This window comes from Anas acuta, chromosome 1 (genome assembly GCF_963932015.1).
Source record: "Anas acuta chromosome 1, bAnaAcu1.1, whole genome shotgun sequence".
NCBI classification, from domain to species: domain Eukaryota; kingdom Metazoa; phylum Chordata; class Aves; order Anseriformes; family Anatidae; genus Anas; species Anas acuta.
Genome location: NC_088979.1, coordinates 79,804,672 through 79,823,262, shown reverse-complemented (window position 1 = coordinate 79,823,262; position 18,591 = coordinate 79,804,672). Strand labels below are relative to the sequence as shown.

At 45.2% G+C, this 18,591-nt stretch overlaps 1 protein-coding gene and 1 non-coding gene across 4 annotated transcripts in view; one reads left to right on the top strand and one right to left on the bottom strand.

Moving 5' to 3' along the window:
* PPEF1 (protein phosphatase with EF-hand domain 1) overlaps positions 1–14,824 on the bottom strand; it is a 35,025-nt gene extending 20,201 nt beyond the window's left edge. The window contains exons 1-4 of one of the 3 annotated variants that reach the window (XM_068684133.1): positions 14,569–14,824; positions 4,717–4,906; positions 1,567–1,694; positions 761–812 (exon numbers count right to left, since the gene is read on the bottom strand). In XM_068684133.1, coding sequence (XP_068540234.1) covers positions 761–812; positions 1,567–1,694; positions 4,717–4,789 — 253 coding nt within the window. In that variant the 5' untranslated portion in view covers positions 4,790–4,906; positions 14,569–14,824. Of the gene's footprint in view, positions 1–760; positions 813–1,566; positions 1,695–4,716; positions 4,907–9,675; positions 10,111–14,568 lie in introns of those variants that run through there. The other 2 variants (XM_068684151.1, XM_068684142.1) reach the window with 2 other exon arrangements.
* A 102-nt stretch (positions 14,825–14,926) lies between these two features.
* TRNAV-UAC (transfer RNA valine (anticodon UAC)) lies at positions 14,927–14,999 on the top strand. The gene has a single exon. It is a non-coding gene; the product is annotated as a tRNA-Val (tRNA).
* The last annotated feature ends 3,592 nt before the right edge of the window (positions 15,000–18,591 follow it).

The following is an 18,591-nucleotide window of genomic DNA, read 5'->3' as shown; positions in this document are numbered from 1 at the left end:
AAGGGGGCAGCCTCCTTTTTAACAGGGCTGAGATTAGATCTTTTCTCAATTTGTTCAGGAAGTCAGTGTTCGTTTGCTGGCTTTAGGGAGTCACTTTCAATCTGTCCTTCTGTCAAGCCTGACTTAAAAGTAAGTTTTGTCCAAGCATCCCCAAACACTTCCAAAATTAAAGGCTAGTAACCATCTCAGTTAAAGCTCAGATAAACATTTATCCCCAGCAGTTTAAATATGTTTCATTTTTAATCATTCACATACTGGTACATTTTGTAGCAAAATCTAGAATAAATTAAGTTTAAAAGTGGTCTAAAACTACTTTAGCAAAAAAAAATAAAGAAAAAGGAAGAACAAAACCATCTCTTTGTCTGATTACACCTGCCCTAAACCAATTAGTCACACTTTTTCTACATAATCATGTCTCATAGTCTAAGAAAAACATGCATAGAAAACTGTGCAAACTGGGCAGTAAGACTACCATGAGAACAGCTCAGCAGCAGTGACATGTAAGAAAGCTCTCCGAGCACCTCTGAGTGTTTGTATAGAGGACAACAGGGATCCATTCCTGTCTGACATCTTAACTCACTGCACAGATATTGACTGGAGTCAATACTTAAAATTCTTACCAAATTCTTACAGCAATATTTGGGAAAGCAAATCTCATCCCAGCATGTGCCACAGGCTGTAAACATTACGTAGAAAATTAACTTCTCTCACATAAGGTTTTCAAACAGAATCCCCATTTTACTTTGACTTTTATCCTTACCTGCATCAGGACTAGCATAGCGCTCCAGCATGAATGTGAAAAAGCTGGCTAGCTGAATATGGAAGAGAAAAGAACAAACACATACTGATCAGTTCAGGGGATCCAAAAAGCATTAACATTTTCTTTCCTTAGTCATATATTAGCAGTTTTTCCATGTAGAGGGATCTGTGACACTAAAGTATGTTCCCATAGCATCACCTCTAAAGCAGTAGGTTGACATTATTTGAAGACATTCAGAATTCTAGGACTACATCAATGTTGTTATTTTTTTGGGGTGTAATTCATCTTGCCCATCATCCAGAATATTTGCTTAGACTTCCTTTACAGTCGACAGAAAGAATCAGCCACTATTCACCCAACTCACTTTAGACTGATGCTAGATTGAACACAAAGCCTTAGAAGTTCCTAATACCCAGTACTGGCTCTGAAGGAAGCCTGGGCTGATGTGCTGAGAGTTTGATATCTCTATTTCCCTCTTGCACGTCTTGCCTTGCTGACTCATTTCAGATCACCCATAGCGCAATGACATGCAGTCCCTGGCAAACACAGCCATCCTACAGGAACTTCTAACATAGATGTGGTTGTATGGGCAGACGGGTGTCCTACTGCTTACGTAGTTTTATATACATACACACACACACACACACACACACACACACATGACTTAACTAGTTCACGTGTGAGGCAGGGAAGTGGTTTTATTATTCAGGACACAGCTTTGTAGGGAGAAACAGTCTTGTGTCCATTTTGTTTGTGCTCTGGGAATAACACAGCTGCTTGTACAGGAAGAACTGAGGATTACAAACCTGTGCTTGATCTTGCTCATCAGCATATTCGATTGACTGAAAAATACTCAGAGAATAGCGGCGACTGATCTCTAGCCGGGCCCTTCTAGCGCGGTACCATTTCTGGATGAGAACAGCAGATCTAATTGCTGTCAAAAGAGAAGGCAATGGATCAGTGCAATGAAAACACACATTACCTTTGCAGAACTTTGCAGACAGATGACAAATTCAGCCCATTGTGCACAGTCAGCATTAAGATGGAGGTCTGTAAAAATAAGACTGAAAAATGTTTTCTGATAATGAATACATGATACATCAATTGTTTCTGTCTTGAGGGACAGATCCCAAACTAGCTGACTTGCTCAAGCCTATATTATTAGAAACCTTACCCATTTCTTTGTCCTGAAGATAGTAAGCATATAAGAAGTCTGCCATGTTCAGCTGATGGGCAGTATGTGGGTTTTGAGAAGGTAAGGAAAGAAAGAAGATCAATTTTGCCTACTAATGAAACGTATTCCTTTACCAAGCTGCAGTAAAAAGCTTCAGACTTTGCAAGCTGTAACATGAGCTTCATGTAATGACAAAGCTTGTAAGAACCTCACTTAACAGAAAGTTTTTGCCTGCCCAGCTATATCAGCAAGCCAGCAAAATACAGATCTTGGGATAAAATGTTTACAAACAGTATTGTACACATATATTGATGTACACAGTATTGTTTACAAACAGCCTTTGCCTCCAGCCCTGCAGCTAATACCTCTTTTCAAGGAGCTTCAGGGCTACTCGCTCTTAACAGCTCAGCATAAGACACACACACAAAAAGTCTTTAGGCTTCTGATCTTGGGGGAACAAGTCAAAGCAGCTGCAGGACAATGCTATCAAAGGAACAAGGACCAAAGGAATACATTGATCTGAGATCCTGACACTGGCAGGAACCACTGCTCATTTCTGAGCAGACATGATCAGGAGAGACAGGGAAACAAAACCAAGATGTTCTCCAGAACTCCAGGGTTTGATACAACCATCGCTGCACAGCACTGCAACTTCATGAAAGAGAAAGAAGAGGAAACTAAAAACAACACTTACATCCTAACACTAATATGCCGGTATTTTACTACAGTTGCTAAAATAAACAGTTGATACTAAAACCAAACCAAAGCAATGAATAATAGCCAACAGCCCAGACTAGTGCTTATTTTTTTTTCCTGCAAAACAGCAAAGAAAAGCTCTGCACTAGAGGAACAACAGTTTATACTTGTCAATCATTTCAACTGATTGCACATACCAGGGATTATAAGAGTAGGATGAGTGGCACCCTCTGAATGGGAATATTTTTTTCTTAAACCGACAGTTACACAAGTAAAGAATAACCTCTGTGGAGATGTGATTCTATTAATATGTATAGCATTATAGATTTATTTTTTTTTAATAAAAATCCATACAGGTGCCATAATAGCATGTTGTTTGCTTATTTTACCATTAACAACTATGTGGCACAGTTAAATTGCTCAAGTTTTCTAGTCCAGACAAGGCCGACATCAGCAAGGACTCCCATCCTACAGATATCGTATCCCTCCTAGAAAAATCCCCTGCTTGAATGAAGTGCAATCCTTATACGATTAGGAGCACACTCCCCACCCTGCATAAACTCTGGGATCTCTCTTGTGTTCTGTCCTTTCTGGAATTCCCCTCACCCCAGACCTGACAGCAAGGCTGTCATCTTTTCTGCTTAGACGAGTCCCTAAGGGGGCAGAGCAGAGCCACCAGCACAGAAAGTGATTTCCAGCATCAGAACCATGAAACTCCCCATTAAAGCCCCTCTGGGTCACTTAACGGTTGGGCCCTGGGCACTTGCAATGAATATTGACAAATATGGTTAATGTTGCAAATCTAACAATATTTGATCTCATTTTTTTAAATTGTACTTATTACAGCACTGTTATTCTCAGGACTAAATTGGAAGATGACTTTCACACTAGGCTAAACTGCTTCTGCAAAATAAATCACCAGTTGTGGAAGATCTCTACACCACCAAGTATCCATTAAATGTATGTTATTAATGCATTAGAGGGATGTACAGCCCCAGACTGCAGGTATAATGATGGTTTTGCATAATTTGACAACTGCTGAAGAGCAGAAAGACTACCACCAGCAACGGGAGAGGACAAGACATTACGAAACAAGCACACGGTTATAAGCCAGCTTTGTGATAGCAGAGCCTGGCTCCATACCAACATGTAGCATTGGTTGTAGACTGAGAAAGGAGTTCAGCTCCTCATGGCCTCTCTGAGTTTTTGCACCCTCAGAAATATTCCCAAGTAACCTGTCTCTGTGGCCCTGCAAGGCACATAGGTGCATGGCATGCAAAATTGAAAAGGAAGGACCCCATCCTTCCTTTATGGATGGGTCTAGGACTCTAGCCCAACAATGCCTTCCTTTTCCTTTTCAACCAGTGCTATTTGGTGTAATACTCTAAGACAATGCATGGTGTCAGGTACGACAGCTCCCAGTAAATGTTTTAACATCAAATCTTGAACAAGAATACAAAGGGTCAGAACAGGGGTCTCTGAGACAACCCTCTACCCCTCATGCCTGTGCAAAGTCCAGGTGTACTGTGCTGAAAAGCAGGGAGTCAATAAATCAGTTTTTAAATAGAATGCTTATTCATGTTCTGTGGGGCCTTCCCACCAACAGCCTCAGTGGCTGTCAGGGAGAATTTCAGGCCAGACTTACCTGGCAGAAGGTCAGTTTGGGGATTCATTGTAGTAGCTCTGTTTCATTGCATTCATTTCATTATCACCCAGCAGCAGGGAAATGGGAGCAGTTTACCCAGGAACCTCATGTTGTGCACAGCCACGAAAGGCCCCCCTCAGTCCCATACCCTATATGCTTTGTCAGTGCCAGAGTGAGTGAGCACGTGCCTGAAATTTAACTTCTGTTCCGTATCAATCTTTTCCAACCCAATGTGTAGATGCTACAGGTGCTCTGCAGTTGCCTCCTGACCTCAGCCAGCATCCGAAAACTAGGCACTCCTTTAAATAAAGAAAATTTGGGGGAAATAATTTTCTCTGAACAAGCATTTGACAACAGGGCTAGGGGGAAATACTATCTTGCAATCCTCTTCCAGTGGTACAGAGAGAACACCTCTGATGTGGAGATGATGGGAGCACTCACCTTTTTCTGACTTGCTTTCTTCTCTGTCATCTATGGAAGAGTTGCACCCCATGTCTGTAACGATGTGCTCCATCGCCTGGTTTTAATGACCGCTGGTGGGAAGCACATGTCTCTCGCTGTTAGCGTTGCATGCATTGCTCATGTTGGTCCTAAACCCACGAGGAGGGATCCTGTGCTCCTCTTCTCACTGCTAAGAGGAGAGGGGGTAAGGAGAGGGAAAAAGAAAAAAAAAGGGCTTGACAACACTGAATGTAAAGCACCTACAGCTCATCACTAATGACTTCACAGCACGCCCCATAAAAACTGAACTAATAAACCATACTAATTTTTTTCCCCCCAGATCTGATCACCATCAACTTGCACTCAAGACAGAGGAACTCAGAGATGAATACAGTTTGCTCCCGACATGTTAGTTGAAATGTTAATGTGCACTGGGGATTTCTTAGTCCAAACCAAAGCCTCACTACTACAGACGAGTAACGAGACAGGCATGTTGCTTTTTATTCTTGTGATTTGAAAATTGGAGCTGTGGAATACTAAGGACTTGAAATTACATCTGATGTTACTACAAACAAGCATAAATAAATAAATAAATAAAATAAATAAAACAAACAAACAAAAACCACCAGTGCTCTTAACACTGCTCATTTGAAAAGCAACCTTAGCATCCCATTTATCCTTTTATCCCTCAGTCTCCTAAAGCTGTTTATCATTTATTTACAGAGAGAAGAAAGTTTTCCCATAGATTCTAGATGAACAGAACCCCCCACCCAGATTTATACAGAATAAAATCATAACCACCAACAACTTTACAAGGAGAAACAGTGGCATGGCAAATTGCTTCACAATCAGATTTAATTTAAATAAAACATCAAATTTTCTGTTGCATCTCTACAGCAACATTCTAAAAAGACCCCTGATTTCAATAAGTAAAGTAAATTTGGTGACATCTGCCACCTTCTAAGTCAATATTTATTTCAGGAAAGATGAACTTTAGGTTTGGGGGTTTATGGATTCTGCTTTTCTTCCCTCTGAAGGGAAACTGAAATCCAAAAAAGTGCGGTTGTATTAATGTTGAGCCAAGCAATGATTCTGACAGCACCAAATACAGCACTGATACTGCCAATGGCTCGACTTTTCTCTCCAGACCACTGCTATTGCCCTGAGCACCACCTCCTCACATGCCCTCTGCAGAGAAAGAAGAGCCTTCACTAGACCATCTCAAACCAGCCCATCACGACTTGAGCAGCGATCTGAAGACCAAGACCAAACCAGAGCTTACAATCTCAGCCTTGCTCCAGCAAGACCACCTGTGCTCAGGGGCAGGGCAGCGCGTCCTGAGCAACCGGGGAACGTGAGCCCCAAACAGAACCACCAGTGCCCTGATGACCCAGGCAAGTGAAGGCCATGGCACCCTACTTGCTACCACTTGGGCTTCTCTCCCAGTTGTCCCCTCTCTTCCCTCCTCCTACCCCTAAATTCTTTGACTTCGAGCATCATTGAGTGAAGGAATAACAGAGGCAAGAACAGAAATGTCATGCTAGCAGCAGGAAATGAAGCCATACACTCCAAGCCTGGGGAAGCATCATCTTCGGTCCCAAATGTCTGTATCCTGAAGTGGACGTAGACAATGTTCAACCTACTGCCTTGTTTCCTGATAGCTTCTCAGGTGGCTACAGAGCTGCCCTGGCAGCCAGCCCACATCTCCAGACCCCAGCACAGCCTCCATCTCGGCTCAGTGAATTCTCCTTCTGCTCTTCTGGTCAGACTACAGGACCATGAAAAATCAGAACAACCCGCTATGGAAAGAGCCAGTGTCTCCTCCGGGCAAAAGCTCCTCTTTGCTCCTAACCAAGCATCTCCAGAGGAAAAAGTCCCTCTTCTTTTCCCCCAAGGTACATCAGTTCAAGGTAGCTCCTGTTCTGTGCCAAACATGTTTCAAAATACCAGGCAAAGACCACGAAGGCCTTCCATGGGTAAGAAGGTTGAAAAACAAGTGTTTAAAATTTAGAGTTATTTCTACAAACATATTTACAATGTAATGCAGCGATGGCTAGTGAACAATCATTTGCCATCACAAAATTCCCCAAAGTGTTTCTCGGAGAAATGGAAAGCTGGGCTTTATCTCAAGGTATCAGAACAGGCTTCAGTGAGAGAAGGTAGCTGAATGAGAATTTGGGACATAATGCAGTGTTAGCATTCTGGACACTGTATAATTCACCTTTAAGGGAGTCTGTCGTGTTCACTAAAGAGCAGACAATAATTCAGCACCTACAAGGCAGTGATCCATCCCATTCCTAGATATAACTCCAAGAAATTGCTACATTTCCCACAGTTCAGCAAAAAGGTGAATTTGTGATCGGACAGGCAATGAATATGTGGCCCATCCACTGAAGCGAAATAAAATGTCGCTCCAACCATGCCAACAGACATGCAGCAGGCCAGGCAGCAGGGGCACATCCTGCTCTTTTTTGGGTGGGAGTCCCTGAAGGCTGAACTGCAGCAAGCATTCGGAAACCTGGCTGTCAGGTCCTGAGCTGCCAACAGCCTGATTTGCAGAGACGACGAACTGGCAGCGTTTGATACGGGTGTAATAGGTGCTGCCCCATATCAATCATGCTTTCAGCTTCTCAGTCATGTAAAGACCAGGCTGCCTCAAAAATAAGGGAAATCTCATAAAGATTTATAGCTGACTTTTAATGAAATCAGGCTGCAGGTCCTTTGGGCAGAGAGCTGTTTCTTCAAGCCTAGTGCTTCTTTTAAATTTAGATAAGCCACGCTACTGCAGACAAGTGTGAGCTGGGTCTAGGTCAAGCTTGTGGATATGGAAGACATATGAATGAGAGCCACTAGGCTTTAACTTCTGACTCTTTATTCCATTTATTTCTTCCCTTTGATAAACAAAGAAAGTAACGTTCCTCCTTTTATTTTTCTTTGGATGAAATTTCCATAGCTATGCTACGTCCCCTGCAAGTTGTTTCAATCTCCAGTGATGTGCCTCCTTTCCCTACTCCCTGTTTCTCAACCATACTTGTTACCAGGCAGTTATCTCCTCCCATAACATGCATTACAAGGTACATGTGGTTGCAGAGGTGGTGAGGTAGGGACAGTTTTCCCATTAAGATCAGGTGGATGGATGGATGCTTCCAATGCCAGGGGCTTTGATGTCTTCTCACTACTAACATTTTAATTTTCTGTGACTCACAGGCTTCACTTAGAGATGCTTTCCATTGGAAATGAGGACTGCAGAGTACTAAGAAATATAAAAGATGGGTTTATGATGGATTTTCTTCTGTTCATTGCTGAGGGAATGATGGAGGAAAGAGCAAAATAACCTAGAAAAGAGAACCCCAGGCACAAAATCACAACGTCCAGGTCAGTACCTTTAGAGGGACAGTTCTTCAGAACTGCTTTACTGCCAGAGTCGGGATTGCCAAGGATGAAGGATATAGAAATAATTTAGATTCATTAGCTAAAAGACTCACCCTGCAGAAAGTGGGATGAAGCTGCCACAGTCAACTAATGCAGTGAAAGAGAACCTGGCTGTGGACCACCAGAGCAGTCATTTTATAAATCAACATTGAGATTGGCCAACCAAGGGGTGATATAGTAACATCAAACATTGGCAAAGCAGTACGTGTTTAGCTCTCTGTTATTTTATATCCATGGGAAAAACTGGCATTCCTATCAGGTGAAAGAAAGAAAGGAGAAAGCCTTTTTGTTTCAACGTATTTGTTTCAAATACATAGCAGAAAAATATTCTTCAGCCTGCTCAGAGAAGCAAAGCTAAGCTCTATGCAGAGCTGCTGGAATCACTTCTGGCAATGGCTGTTGATAGATCCTAATGTTTGGGCCAGGAATCAATACAGGATGGATGTAGCAACACTGGGAAAACAGCAGAGCCTCACTGAAAGGGAACGGGATGAAGATATACCAGCTCATTAAGGTGGACTCATATTCCTGAGCCCAAAAATGCACTGCAAAAGTAAGTAAAAGCAAGATCCACAAGGTGTGAGCATGCAGAGATTGTGCAAACAATGACTCAGTTCAGGAACTGCATGCAAGTCCAAAGAGAATCTGTAGGAAAATGATAGGAGAAAGTCAGTTCATGTAATCTACAAAGGGGTGATACATTTACACAAAACATTTCCAGGTTTTGTGTAGAAAATAAACAAAGCAAGCAGCCTCAGAGTTTTGCAAAGAAAGACTTGAGGGGGGTGAGGAAGGTAGTAAATACAAGCACACAGATAGGGTGTAGATCACCTTAAAGTATAAAAGAAGCTATCATTCCACTTTTTGGAAACATTAAATGCCTCTAGATGAAGGACCCTGTAGGAAGCAAGGAGAAAACTCAAAATCCCAATGCAAAATTATTTCTACTGAATGGAGACCCAACAGAAGCCTAAAAGGCAACGACAGTTGTAGGTTATTATCCTAGAGGAAGTGGGAAATTTGAATCACGACTGTCAGACAGATAATGATCAGGAGTTTGATGATATCCCATGACATCCCTTCTCCTTACTTGAAGGGGGAAATAGGCTAAAAAGCAAAGCTCCAGAATATGTGTTGAAATTTGAGCCCATTTACAAACGAAATTTGTGCTTCAGATGAAAGTTATATTGGTTTTAATCAAGTTTATGTTAAGCATCAGAACAAGGTTCAAGATTATCATCATTAAAAGTTTGTTGTTTTTTCCCCTAAAGCAAAAACTACATGAAATATGGTAGCCTACGGTAGCCTCAGAGCTATTTGATCTCATCAGTACTCAGAAGTTCTGGATAAGTGATTCAGTCCAGGTCAAACTTTATAGTTTGAAGCACACTGCTTTTTCTCTGGGCAGAATTATAAATAGTACCACACACCTCTATCACTCACTGCATAGACATAGGATGCAGGCAATTTTTGCTCCTTAAAAGTGAGCTAAGAAAAAAAGATACATACCTGACCCAAAGAAGTTACCTGATTTTTATTTCTTCTTCAGCAGCACAGAGATTTTTTTCCACGAGTACCCTCAGAGGCTCCCTTTTAAAGACAAAGCCGTCCCTTTTTGGAACCAGCACTGCACAACGAGGGGTGCAGCTCAGCAGAGCAGGTACTCCAGCTCTCCCAGGGGATCTGAAGCTCACAAATGGCAACGCACAGGCTTCCCACCTGTTTATTCAGCTTCCCGAGAGGAAATTTCTTGAGCCCCGCTCCTCAGAAGCAGTCAGGGCAAAAAGCCATTTCCACCGTCCAGCCCGATGTGAAAGCTGATGGCTGCAGCCCTCCGGCTGCGCTGCGTGCTGTTGGAGACCTGTTTTGTCACCATGCCTCCCGAATCTCAGGCAGAGACAGGGATGGGCTGAAGTTCTTGGCTTCGCATCTGAAGTCACATGGCCTCTCTCAAGAGGCACGGCCTTACCGCCGGGATGAGGCAATGATTTGCATCTTAGCAGATCTTGGACTACACAGGGGAGGAAAAAAAAAAAAAAAAGACGTGCAGACTGTCTGGGTATTTGGTTACCTGATGTGACTGGCATGATTATGCAAGCTCCTAAGGAAAGAAATGCTGCCAGCTGAAGTTGCCACGAGGCACTGTAACCACATGTTAGTGATTTGGGTGCTCCCCATAAGGGTGTGACTGGGGCTCGGGTTCATGACTCAGCTCATCCGATGCCTTTGCTGGGAAGAGGTGGGACAGGCCGAGAGGTTTGGTGAGCGTGGCTGCCCTGTGCGGTCAGGAAGCCGTGCTGTGCTGCTGCATGATTTGAAATCAAACCCTGCTCCCTGGTCGCAAGGCCCACACCTCTGACATACCTCCCTGCCTCGCTGGCTGTGGGCTCACAGTCACTCCACAGGTGCCCACAAAGGGCAGAGCCACCAAGTCCAAGTGCTGGTGGAAGAATCTGCCAGTTCTTGCACGAGCAGCACGGGGACACCACGATTTTGAACATATACACTGGCAAACTCAAAAATACCAGGTATCAGCAGACACATGTATTGTGGTTCCACCACTATACTCCTGGGCACTTGCACACAGTGTTCAAATCATCTTTTTGGATGAACAGAGGCTTTCCCTCACTTTGACAGAATGGACACATTTTTTAACATGCAAAAGATATTAAAAGTGCCAAGCCAGCAAAGTCAAAGGCACTGTGTGAATGTGCTGGTTGGATTGACTGGGCTAGTCCTTGAGGTTCTGGAGTGCCAGACACAAGCTTCCACTCTCAAAGCTATTCCTTTCCTGTGAAGTGAGGCAGCAAAGAAAATACATAGCAGGCTCCACAATTCGGCATGACCCAGAAGAGCGTTGATGTTTGCTTTTCTGGCAGGATGCGCTTGCCTTGATCAGAGTTACAGTAGCTAATCATTTATGTATGATCACGCTGTTCTGCCAAAATGCATGCAAGCAAAAATACATCATAACCTCTTTCCTCTGCACTCTGGGGATACACGCCATTTATAAAACATTGACTGTGTCTGATAAATTCATCTACGCTGGCATTTAGCAAGATTTCTGCTAACGAGAGGCTATGAGGTTTGTTCCAGTAGCCAAGAAATCCATCAGAAAATGCTTCATCCACGATGAGTGGGAGAGGAATCGAACCTTTAGCTGTTAGATCCTGTAGGACAAAGCCTCTCCTGCGTGTTTTCTCCTGGCATTCATGGAATTTGCTCATCCCCTGTCTCAGTGGTCTGACGTGACTGAGCAACCTGATAAAAAAAACAGTCCTGCTGGGCTGAGGCACCTCTCCAGTTACGTGTGGGGATCACGGAAACGTGCAGCTTGAGGAAACACAAACAAAAGTGCCTTCCAAATTAGCCTTTCCCATCCAAGTCCAAGGACGAAGGCCGGAGCTAACAAGACCATCCTCCTTTCTTCACGGGGGAAAGGGAACACACCAGTCCCGCCAACACGTCACACACATGCTGAGCTTTTTTGCTCAGCAGCCACGTATCACGCGCACATTTAAGATGCTGAAGAGGATTTTGCAAGCATCAACAGCTGCAACAGACAGCAGGCAACAACACGCTGATAATATTTTGTTGAGCTGTCTAGCACAAGAAAAAAAAAATAAAGCTACGTTGCTAGTGCAGAAAGCGGGAGACCCCTTTACAAGCAGTCCTTTAAATAACAGCACGCGTTCTGTTTTCCAAATGCTTTGGAAATCAACCTCCTGAGCCAGCCTCCATGCAGGCATCCCACATGCATAATTCAAGATCTGCTTCAGGCTTCTTCCTCAGAGGCACCCACTACAAAGCGATGCGGTCAGTATGTTTCAAAAAGGCTGGAAGAGGAACATAGCTGGAGCGAACATGCTCCTTCTGCGCTGTTGTTCCTGTTAAGCTCAGGAAAGTATTTTTATGTGATCCAAGAAGGTATTTTAAAGTACTGGCCAGGGGACAAGCCCCCAACTGAGAGATCTGGACACGTGGTTGCAAACAGAAGGAATAAAAGGGACAGAAGAGATACAAGAGAAACAAATAGACGGAATAATTTTATCCAGCTTTTCCATATTAAACTGTGTCTTAGTCAGTGAGATGACAGAAATCTGTTCTCACAGTTCAGCCCGAGGAGGTTAATTTGGGTGAACAGGAAGACATCCCCCCCTGCAATGTGCATTTCTGAGGTGCAAAGATGACAGATATAAGATACCAAAATTATCATCCAAAAAGCACACAAAACCAGAAACATGGGCTAAGAAAGGCAGCTGTAGGGCCTCCAAACTGCTGAAGGGCAAGAAACTGGACAGGAACATTATGAAAGCACCAGGATGCCCTCTGTAAAAATGAGAACGAAATAATAATAGTAATAATAATGAACAAACACGCACATACACACACACACAAAAATCGTTAGCTGAATGCAGATTATTCTGGAAAGCAATGCCCAATGGCATAATTTCAACAACTTTACTCCTCCACAAGCTAGTCTCAGCCTCCCCTTGGAGCCTGTAGAGATGACAGCTGTCTACAGCACTCAGATTTCACCAAATAAATAAATAAATAAATGGGCATAAATGGGAAAAATAAACGGGCATAAGAATTGCCTAATGAAAGTTGGATCTGCATGTTGTTAGCCTGGTGCAAAACCTATGTCCTGAAGCCTCAAGCTTACCAGGCTTTGGGACCCTCAATGCTAAGTCAGGCTCTCCAGGTCAAGAGGGCACAGGGAGCTGTTTGACTCACACACTGATGACTGTGATGTAAAAGGGTTTTATTTTATATGTTATTTGTTTGTTTGTTTTAAGGCCTACCAGTTAGTAAGTGCAGCCATCACATACATAGTAGATGGTCAAAAAAGTCTAGAAATATCATGTTCTTCACCTCTGTTTTCATATTACTTCTGTGAAACTGCTTCTAATGACAAAAAAGGCAAAAGTAAAAAAAATAAAAAGGCATAATTTTGCAACCGTATATAACCTGCTGCTTCAGCAAAATATTAATAATTTCAAAAGTCATGGCAACCATGATATTTAGCTACAAACAATACATTGTTTTGCTTACAGGCACCACATGCCTCTGAAAATTAATGTACTTACCTTGTATAGGACAAATAACAATTTCTCATTGCAATTTTTAACCACAGTCCTGTAAGCACAGAACAGAAGCCTTCATTTGTCCCTCTACAAGTCATTCACTCCCTTCGGGACGTGAGGATTTGGTATAGCGAGCACTGCGGTTATTGGAGTGGTGCAAAACCCCAGGTAAAATGTAACAGATGTTATGTTTAAGGCGATCATTGAATTCGGTGTGGTGTGACAAATGACGAGGAAGCCCTGGAATGCATAAATACCTGCCTGACTGGACCCACAGGGACACCTGCCTTGCTCTGCACCCTCACAAAGAGCCATCTCCTGCAGCAGATCCATCAGCAAGCCACAACCCAAGCAACCTTGGACATCCCTACATGTGTGGGCGGCTTTAAGTGGATTGCATGAGCAGCTCCAACAGCTTCCCTTCAGCAGAAACAAGCAGTTAGGCCTTCTTCTGATGCATCAACACGTAATATATATATAACTTTCCCATTAAAAAAAATAAAAAAAAGAATAATTTGGTTGCAAAGGAGTGTCATGCACAGTCCCTACACACCCAACTGCACAGCAAGGAGTGCTGGGGTGGCCCTGAGGTGTTACAGGGGGAGTAGAGCAGAGGCTGGGCAGGAAGGCACAAGTTGCTCCAGAGGCAGGGCTGGGGGGCAGGTCCCCTGTCAGCCCCTCTGCCAGGTTTGTGAAGGAAGAGCCTCGATGTTCTCCAGCTGGGTTTTTGAGGGCAAAAGGCCTCGTTTTCAGAACGCTCATTAGTATGTACCACGCTGCGCCTGAGGGGATAAATCACACTTGGGTGGATCCGTCGGGCACCACGCAACAGCTTCAAGGGCATTACCGCCACTGACAAACTCCAGATTCTGCCTTCCCTCTCAGCACACTATTTAAAACGCTGCCTTCTGCAGCAAGAGGCTCATCTCCACCTTCCTCCCCCACCGAACAGCTTTCCCGTGACTGCTTTGCAAGAAATCCCGCAGCCAGGCTCCCCAGAAGCAGCGGGGGTGTTCGTGCAGCTCTTGCAGAGCCCAGTCCGCCTTTGCCACGGTTTGGCCAACCTGTGGGGCACCGAAATGCACTGTGCCAGGTTGATATGATTCTGGGATGCCCTCTGCTCTCTGCTGATCTGCAGGACGAGAGCAGCCGAGCGAAGCCAAGCAGCAGCAGGGCACAGAGGGAGGCCTGCCAGCCGTTTGCCAGGGGGGTGAGATGGCAGCGATGGCTGCGGGAGCTGACAGCAAAATGTCCCCAAAACGTGCCCGGGGAGGGAGTGCTCAGTGCCCAAGCCATGCAGCGTGAGGCTGTGAGGCAGTGCCAGGCTCGTTACCTGCGTCCCTCGGCCGCACACCCTGGGCTTGCCCACAGGCGAAGAGGAAACCTCACCGGGGGTGAAACTCCCTCAGCGATTCACCCCCCTCCGCTGCTGCTCTGTAGCTGTCTGCAGACCAGAAAACGCGCTGCGCTCAACGGTTTTCAATCAAACTTTTAATGAGCTGACAAACAAAAACATAAACATGGAAAAATAAAGAATTATATATTGAAACACAGGCTGCCCCGCCCTCCCTCACAAGCCGCCGCTCCCCGCCCAACGGCTCCGCCTGGCGCCGCCTGGGCGAGGAGAAAGCGCCGCCCCCCCCCCGTGCCTCCATGATAGGGGGAGCGCCGCGGCGCTGGGCTTCCGTGGCGGTTCCATAGTGTAGTGGTTATCACGTCTGCTTTACACGCAGAAGGTCCTGGGTTCGAGCCCCAGTGGAACCAGCGGCGTTCACTTTTTCTTCTTCCTGTGTCTCACACTCAACATTATCGTTACCTTGACGGCAATGAATGCCGATTTGTTCTTTTTTTTTTTTTTTTTTTTTTTTTTTTTTTCATGTTGAAATGGGCAACCGGCTAAGACTGTCTAAACGAAGCAAGCCCTGTGTGGGGTGGAGAAGCGAGAAACAGGGAGCAGAAAGGCCACTCGCTCAGGACAGCCTGTCCCCACAGGGCTTCACATGCTCACCCCTCAGCACCAGAGGGGCTGAGAGGCAGCCCTACACCTGCCGCAGGCCCTGTGCAATAGCACGTTTTTATGAGTCCAAACACTTCTAGACAGTGTCGCCGCAGGACTTGATTTTTCCCCCTTAAAAAAAAAAAAAAACAAAATACGTAGAGAAAGGCAGCGAGGTGTGGCTTCTGGCTGCTGCTCCCTGGGGCACCGAGGCTCCCTCAGCCGTCTCCATGGCAGGGCAGGAGCTGTAGGATTTACACCCGCTGGCTGCGCTGCTGCAGTGCCCCGCAGCCATTTTGTGGTCCCACAGACACCCCGGCAGCGGCCGGCCTCCCTCTGCGCGGTTAGCTCCTGCGTGCCTCCCCAGCGCTGAGCCTAGCGTCACCTGTATTAACTGGGAGCCGATTAACTCACAATCAGAGAATCATTTAGGTTGGAAAAGACCCTTTAGATTTATCAAGTCCAACCATCACCTAACTCTACCAAATCCACCACTAAGCCATGTTGCTTAGTGCCACCTGTCTCTGAAGCACCTCTGGGGGGAAGGGCTCCACTACTTTCCTGTGCAGCCCCTTCCAATGCTTGGCCACCCTGTGAGGAAATTCTTCCTCATACCCAGGCTAAACCTCCCCCGGCACAACCTGAGGCAGTTTCCTCATGCCCTATCACTTGTCACCTGTGAAAAGGGACTGACACCCTCTTCACTGCAACCTCCTTTCCGTGGTTGTAGACAGTGATGGGGTCTCCCCTCAGCCTCCTCTTCTCCAGACTAAACAACGCAGTTCCCTCATTTGCTCCTCATATCTTGTTTTTTCACCCTGCATCACAGCAACTTAACTGCATGCCATCTCATTTTGCACATACAAGCTTTCAGAAAATGGTAACCCCTGGGAGCCTCCTCAGGGCCTGGGGAAAAGATGCCTGTGTGGAAGGAAGAGGGTCCCTTTGCTCCAGCACACCGAGGTGAGGAGACCCCGTCTGGACCCCATCTCCATGCTAAGTCCTGCTTCGAGGGTAAAATGCCTGTCATGGCAGGGGTGTTTCCAGGTCCAAATATGAGTCAGCTACACCTAGACTTCTCCAATATAGTGTAGGCAAGCCTTCAGTGAATGTATGTCCTGTCTAATTGGGGTGGTGATCCCATGATGCTCACCCTGCTAATGACAGCCCCAGTGTCACAGGGGACTGGGACGGATCCTGCCGGCCAGCACCAAGTAACTAGCTGCATCTGTTTTGTTGCATTGAGGAGAAAGGTTTTTTGTTTGTTTGTTTGTTTTGCTTTGTTTTGTTTTTGTTTGTTTGTTTTTCCCCAGAAGAGGACTTAAGCTACTATTTTATTTCAAGTGACAGATCTTCAGCGTGTGTAGATTGCTCCATTGCTCCATCCACCAAGGGAATACAGCTCCTGAGGCTTTGACTCAAGCTCCAGAACCATTGGCAGTTTCACTCTCTCAGCATGTCTGCATCCTGCTTCTGAGCGATGCCTGTCATTCACACGTACATATATAAATTTGTATTTTGTACATTCCCTAACTGTGCTAAGACCAAAGTGCTCCAGTCACACATCAGCACTATGAAATCGTGTGGCGCCTGTGCTTGGATTCCAGACATACAAACTCGTGCATGTTGCTCTCATTTTGCTGTCTGGCACTCTGACTTTGGGAGAAACACAAAATCACCGTGTGGAGCTATGCCTCCCTTGCATACAGGCACCTTTATCTCTTGCCTGTCCCCCGAGGACACTGCTGCAGGTACAGTCCAGTGCCAGGAAGGCTCTGCACCTGCTGGTGCCTTTGGAAAGCTCCTGGAAACACTGCTCTGCTGTGCCCAGAAGCAGATTAATTTCTCATTAAAACAAAGCTTCTATCAGAAAGTGCAAGTCTGCATTAAGAAGCTGGCGTAGGGCTCGAACGGTGTGGAGCTGTGGTTGCATTTGTTAACCAGTGGCTTCCAGCCATCCATGCTGTTTAATTTTTAACAAGCTCCTGGTAAAATTGTGGTGCAGGCCAACTAGCCACTCTCTGCATAGTGCCTGCACTCTTCTAGGGAAGGATGCATGCCAGTAAACATCCTCAGTCACTGAGTCAAACGATCTCCACTGTGCTTGATTCCCCCTCCTGCCTGGGCTTCACACCATTATGTACCCCTGGAAATGCAAGTCATACTCACAGCTTTGTGCAATAAAAACATCCTGATGGTGCAGGGGGGTCTTTGTGTTGTTTCCAACAGTCTGAGGAAAGAAAGCAGGCAAAAATATCCGAGGGCCATAAAAACATACAAAAATGTCTTAGTGTCAATAGGTCATGCACTAGACCTGGAGAAGATATGTCGAAAGGGTGGACCTGACTGTTTTACTTAGAAACATGGATATAATGAGGTTGCCCTACTCTGGGCTGTTTGTACCAGGCACAATTGTGTTCCATGATCATAACCAATGCCAGGCTAAAATGTATCTTTTTTTTTTTTTTTAAATAAATAAATAAATGGCAAACATAGCCCTTTGTGGTGCTGTATTGTGCACTGGCTTTAAAATGTTTTCTGTCTTTTATACCTGGAAGTATTTGTCTGGCTGCTAGCAGTGAACTACGTGATTCATTTAGCAATGCTGTCTGCAGTGGCAGCATGGTTTTGCCATTTGCAGTTATTAAAACGAAGCACTATCAATAGCAATACACACAGAGGGTCTGGAGTGCGGAAACTTCAGTTTTAACTCTCTCTGACTCTTCATGTGAAACAATTTCATATTTTGTAATGCCACAGACATATTTTTGTACAAAGGCTGCCCTTTTTTTTCTGTGGGGAAGGAATTTTATAACCGGGGATCTGCCGGCTTTGAGGACATCCCTTTGAATGAAATGCTCTTTGATAATAACTGTGCTATTTCTGAACACCATCCCTGAGCTACTGTATTTCTCACACAAAACTACGACCTATGGCAGGACCTTCTGATGGCTCCTGCTGTCCTGTGAGAGATGCTGTGAATGAGTGTGAGGCCTCTCAGCAAAAAATCAGGAGCTGCCCTGTCCTGAGGAAAATGACCCCCTTTCTGGTGCCCGGCGGTGAGCCGCCTGCTTGCTTGCCCTGTGGTGCCCCGTCACATGTGGTGCCCTACAGCATGGGGTGGCAGCAGGGAGTGGGATGCTTCAGGACCGACCTGCTAACAGAGAATTATTTATGGGAGGTTGCACAACGGGAGGATGCAGAAAGGAACATGAGGAAGATGGGGGCAGCCATGTATCAGTCCCGCGAGGTAGATGTGAATTTGGGACCAGGTCCATCTCTGCAACTGCTGGAGGTGGAGGGCTGAGATGACATCAAGAGGAGGACTGGCCTTCCTTGGGATGGGTGACCTAAAAAAGG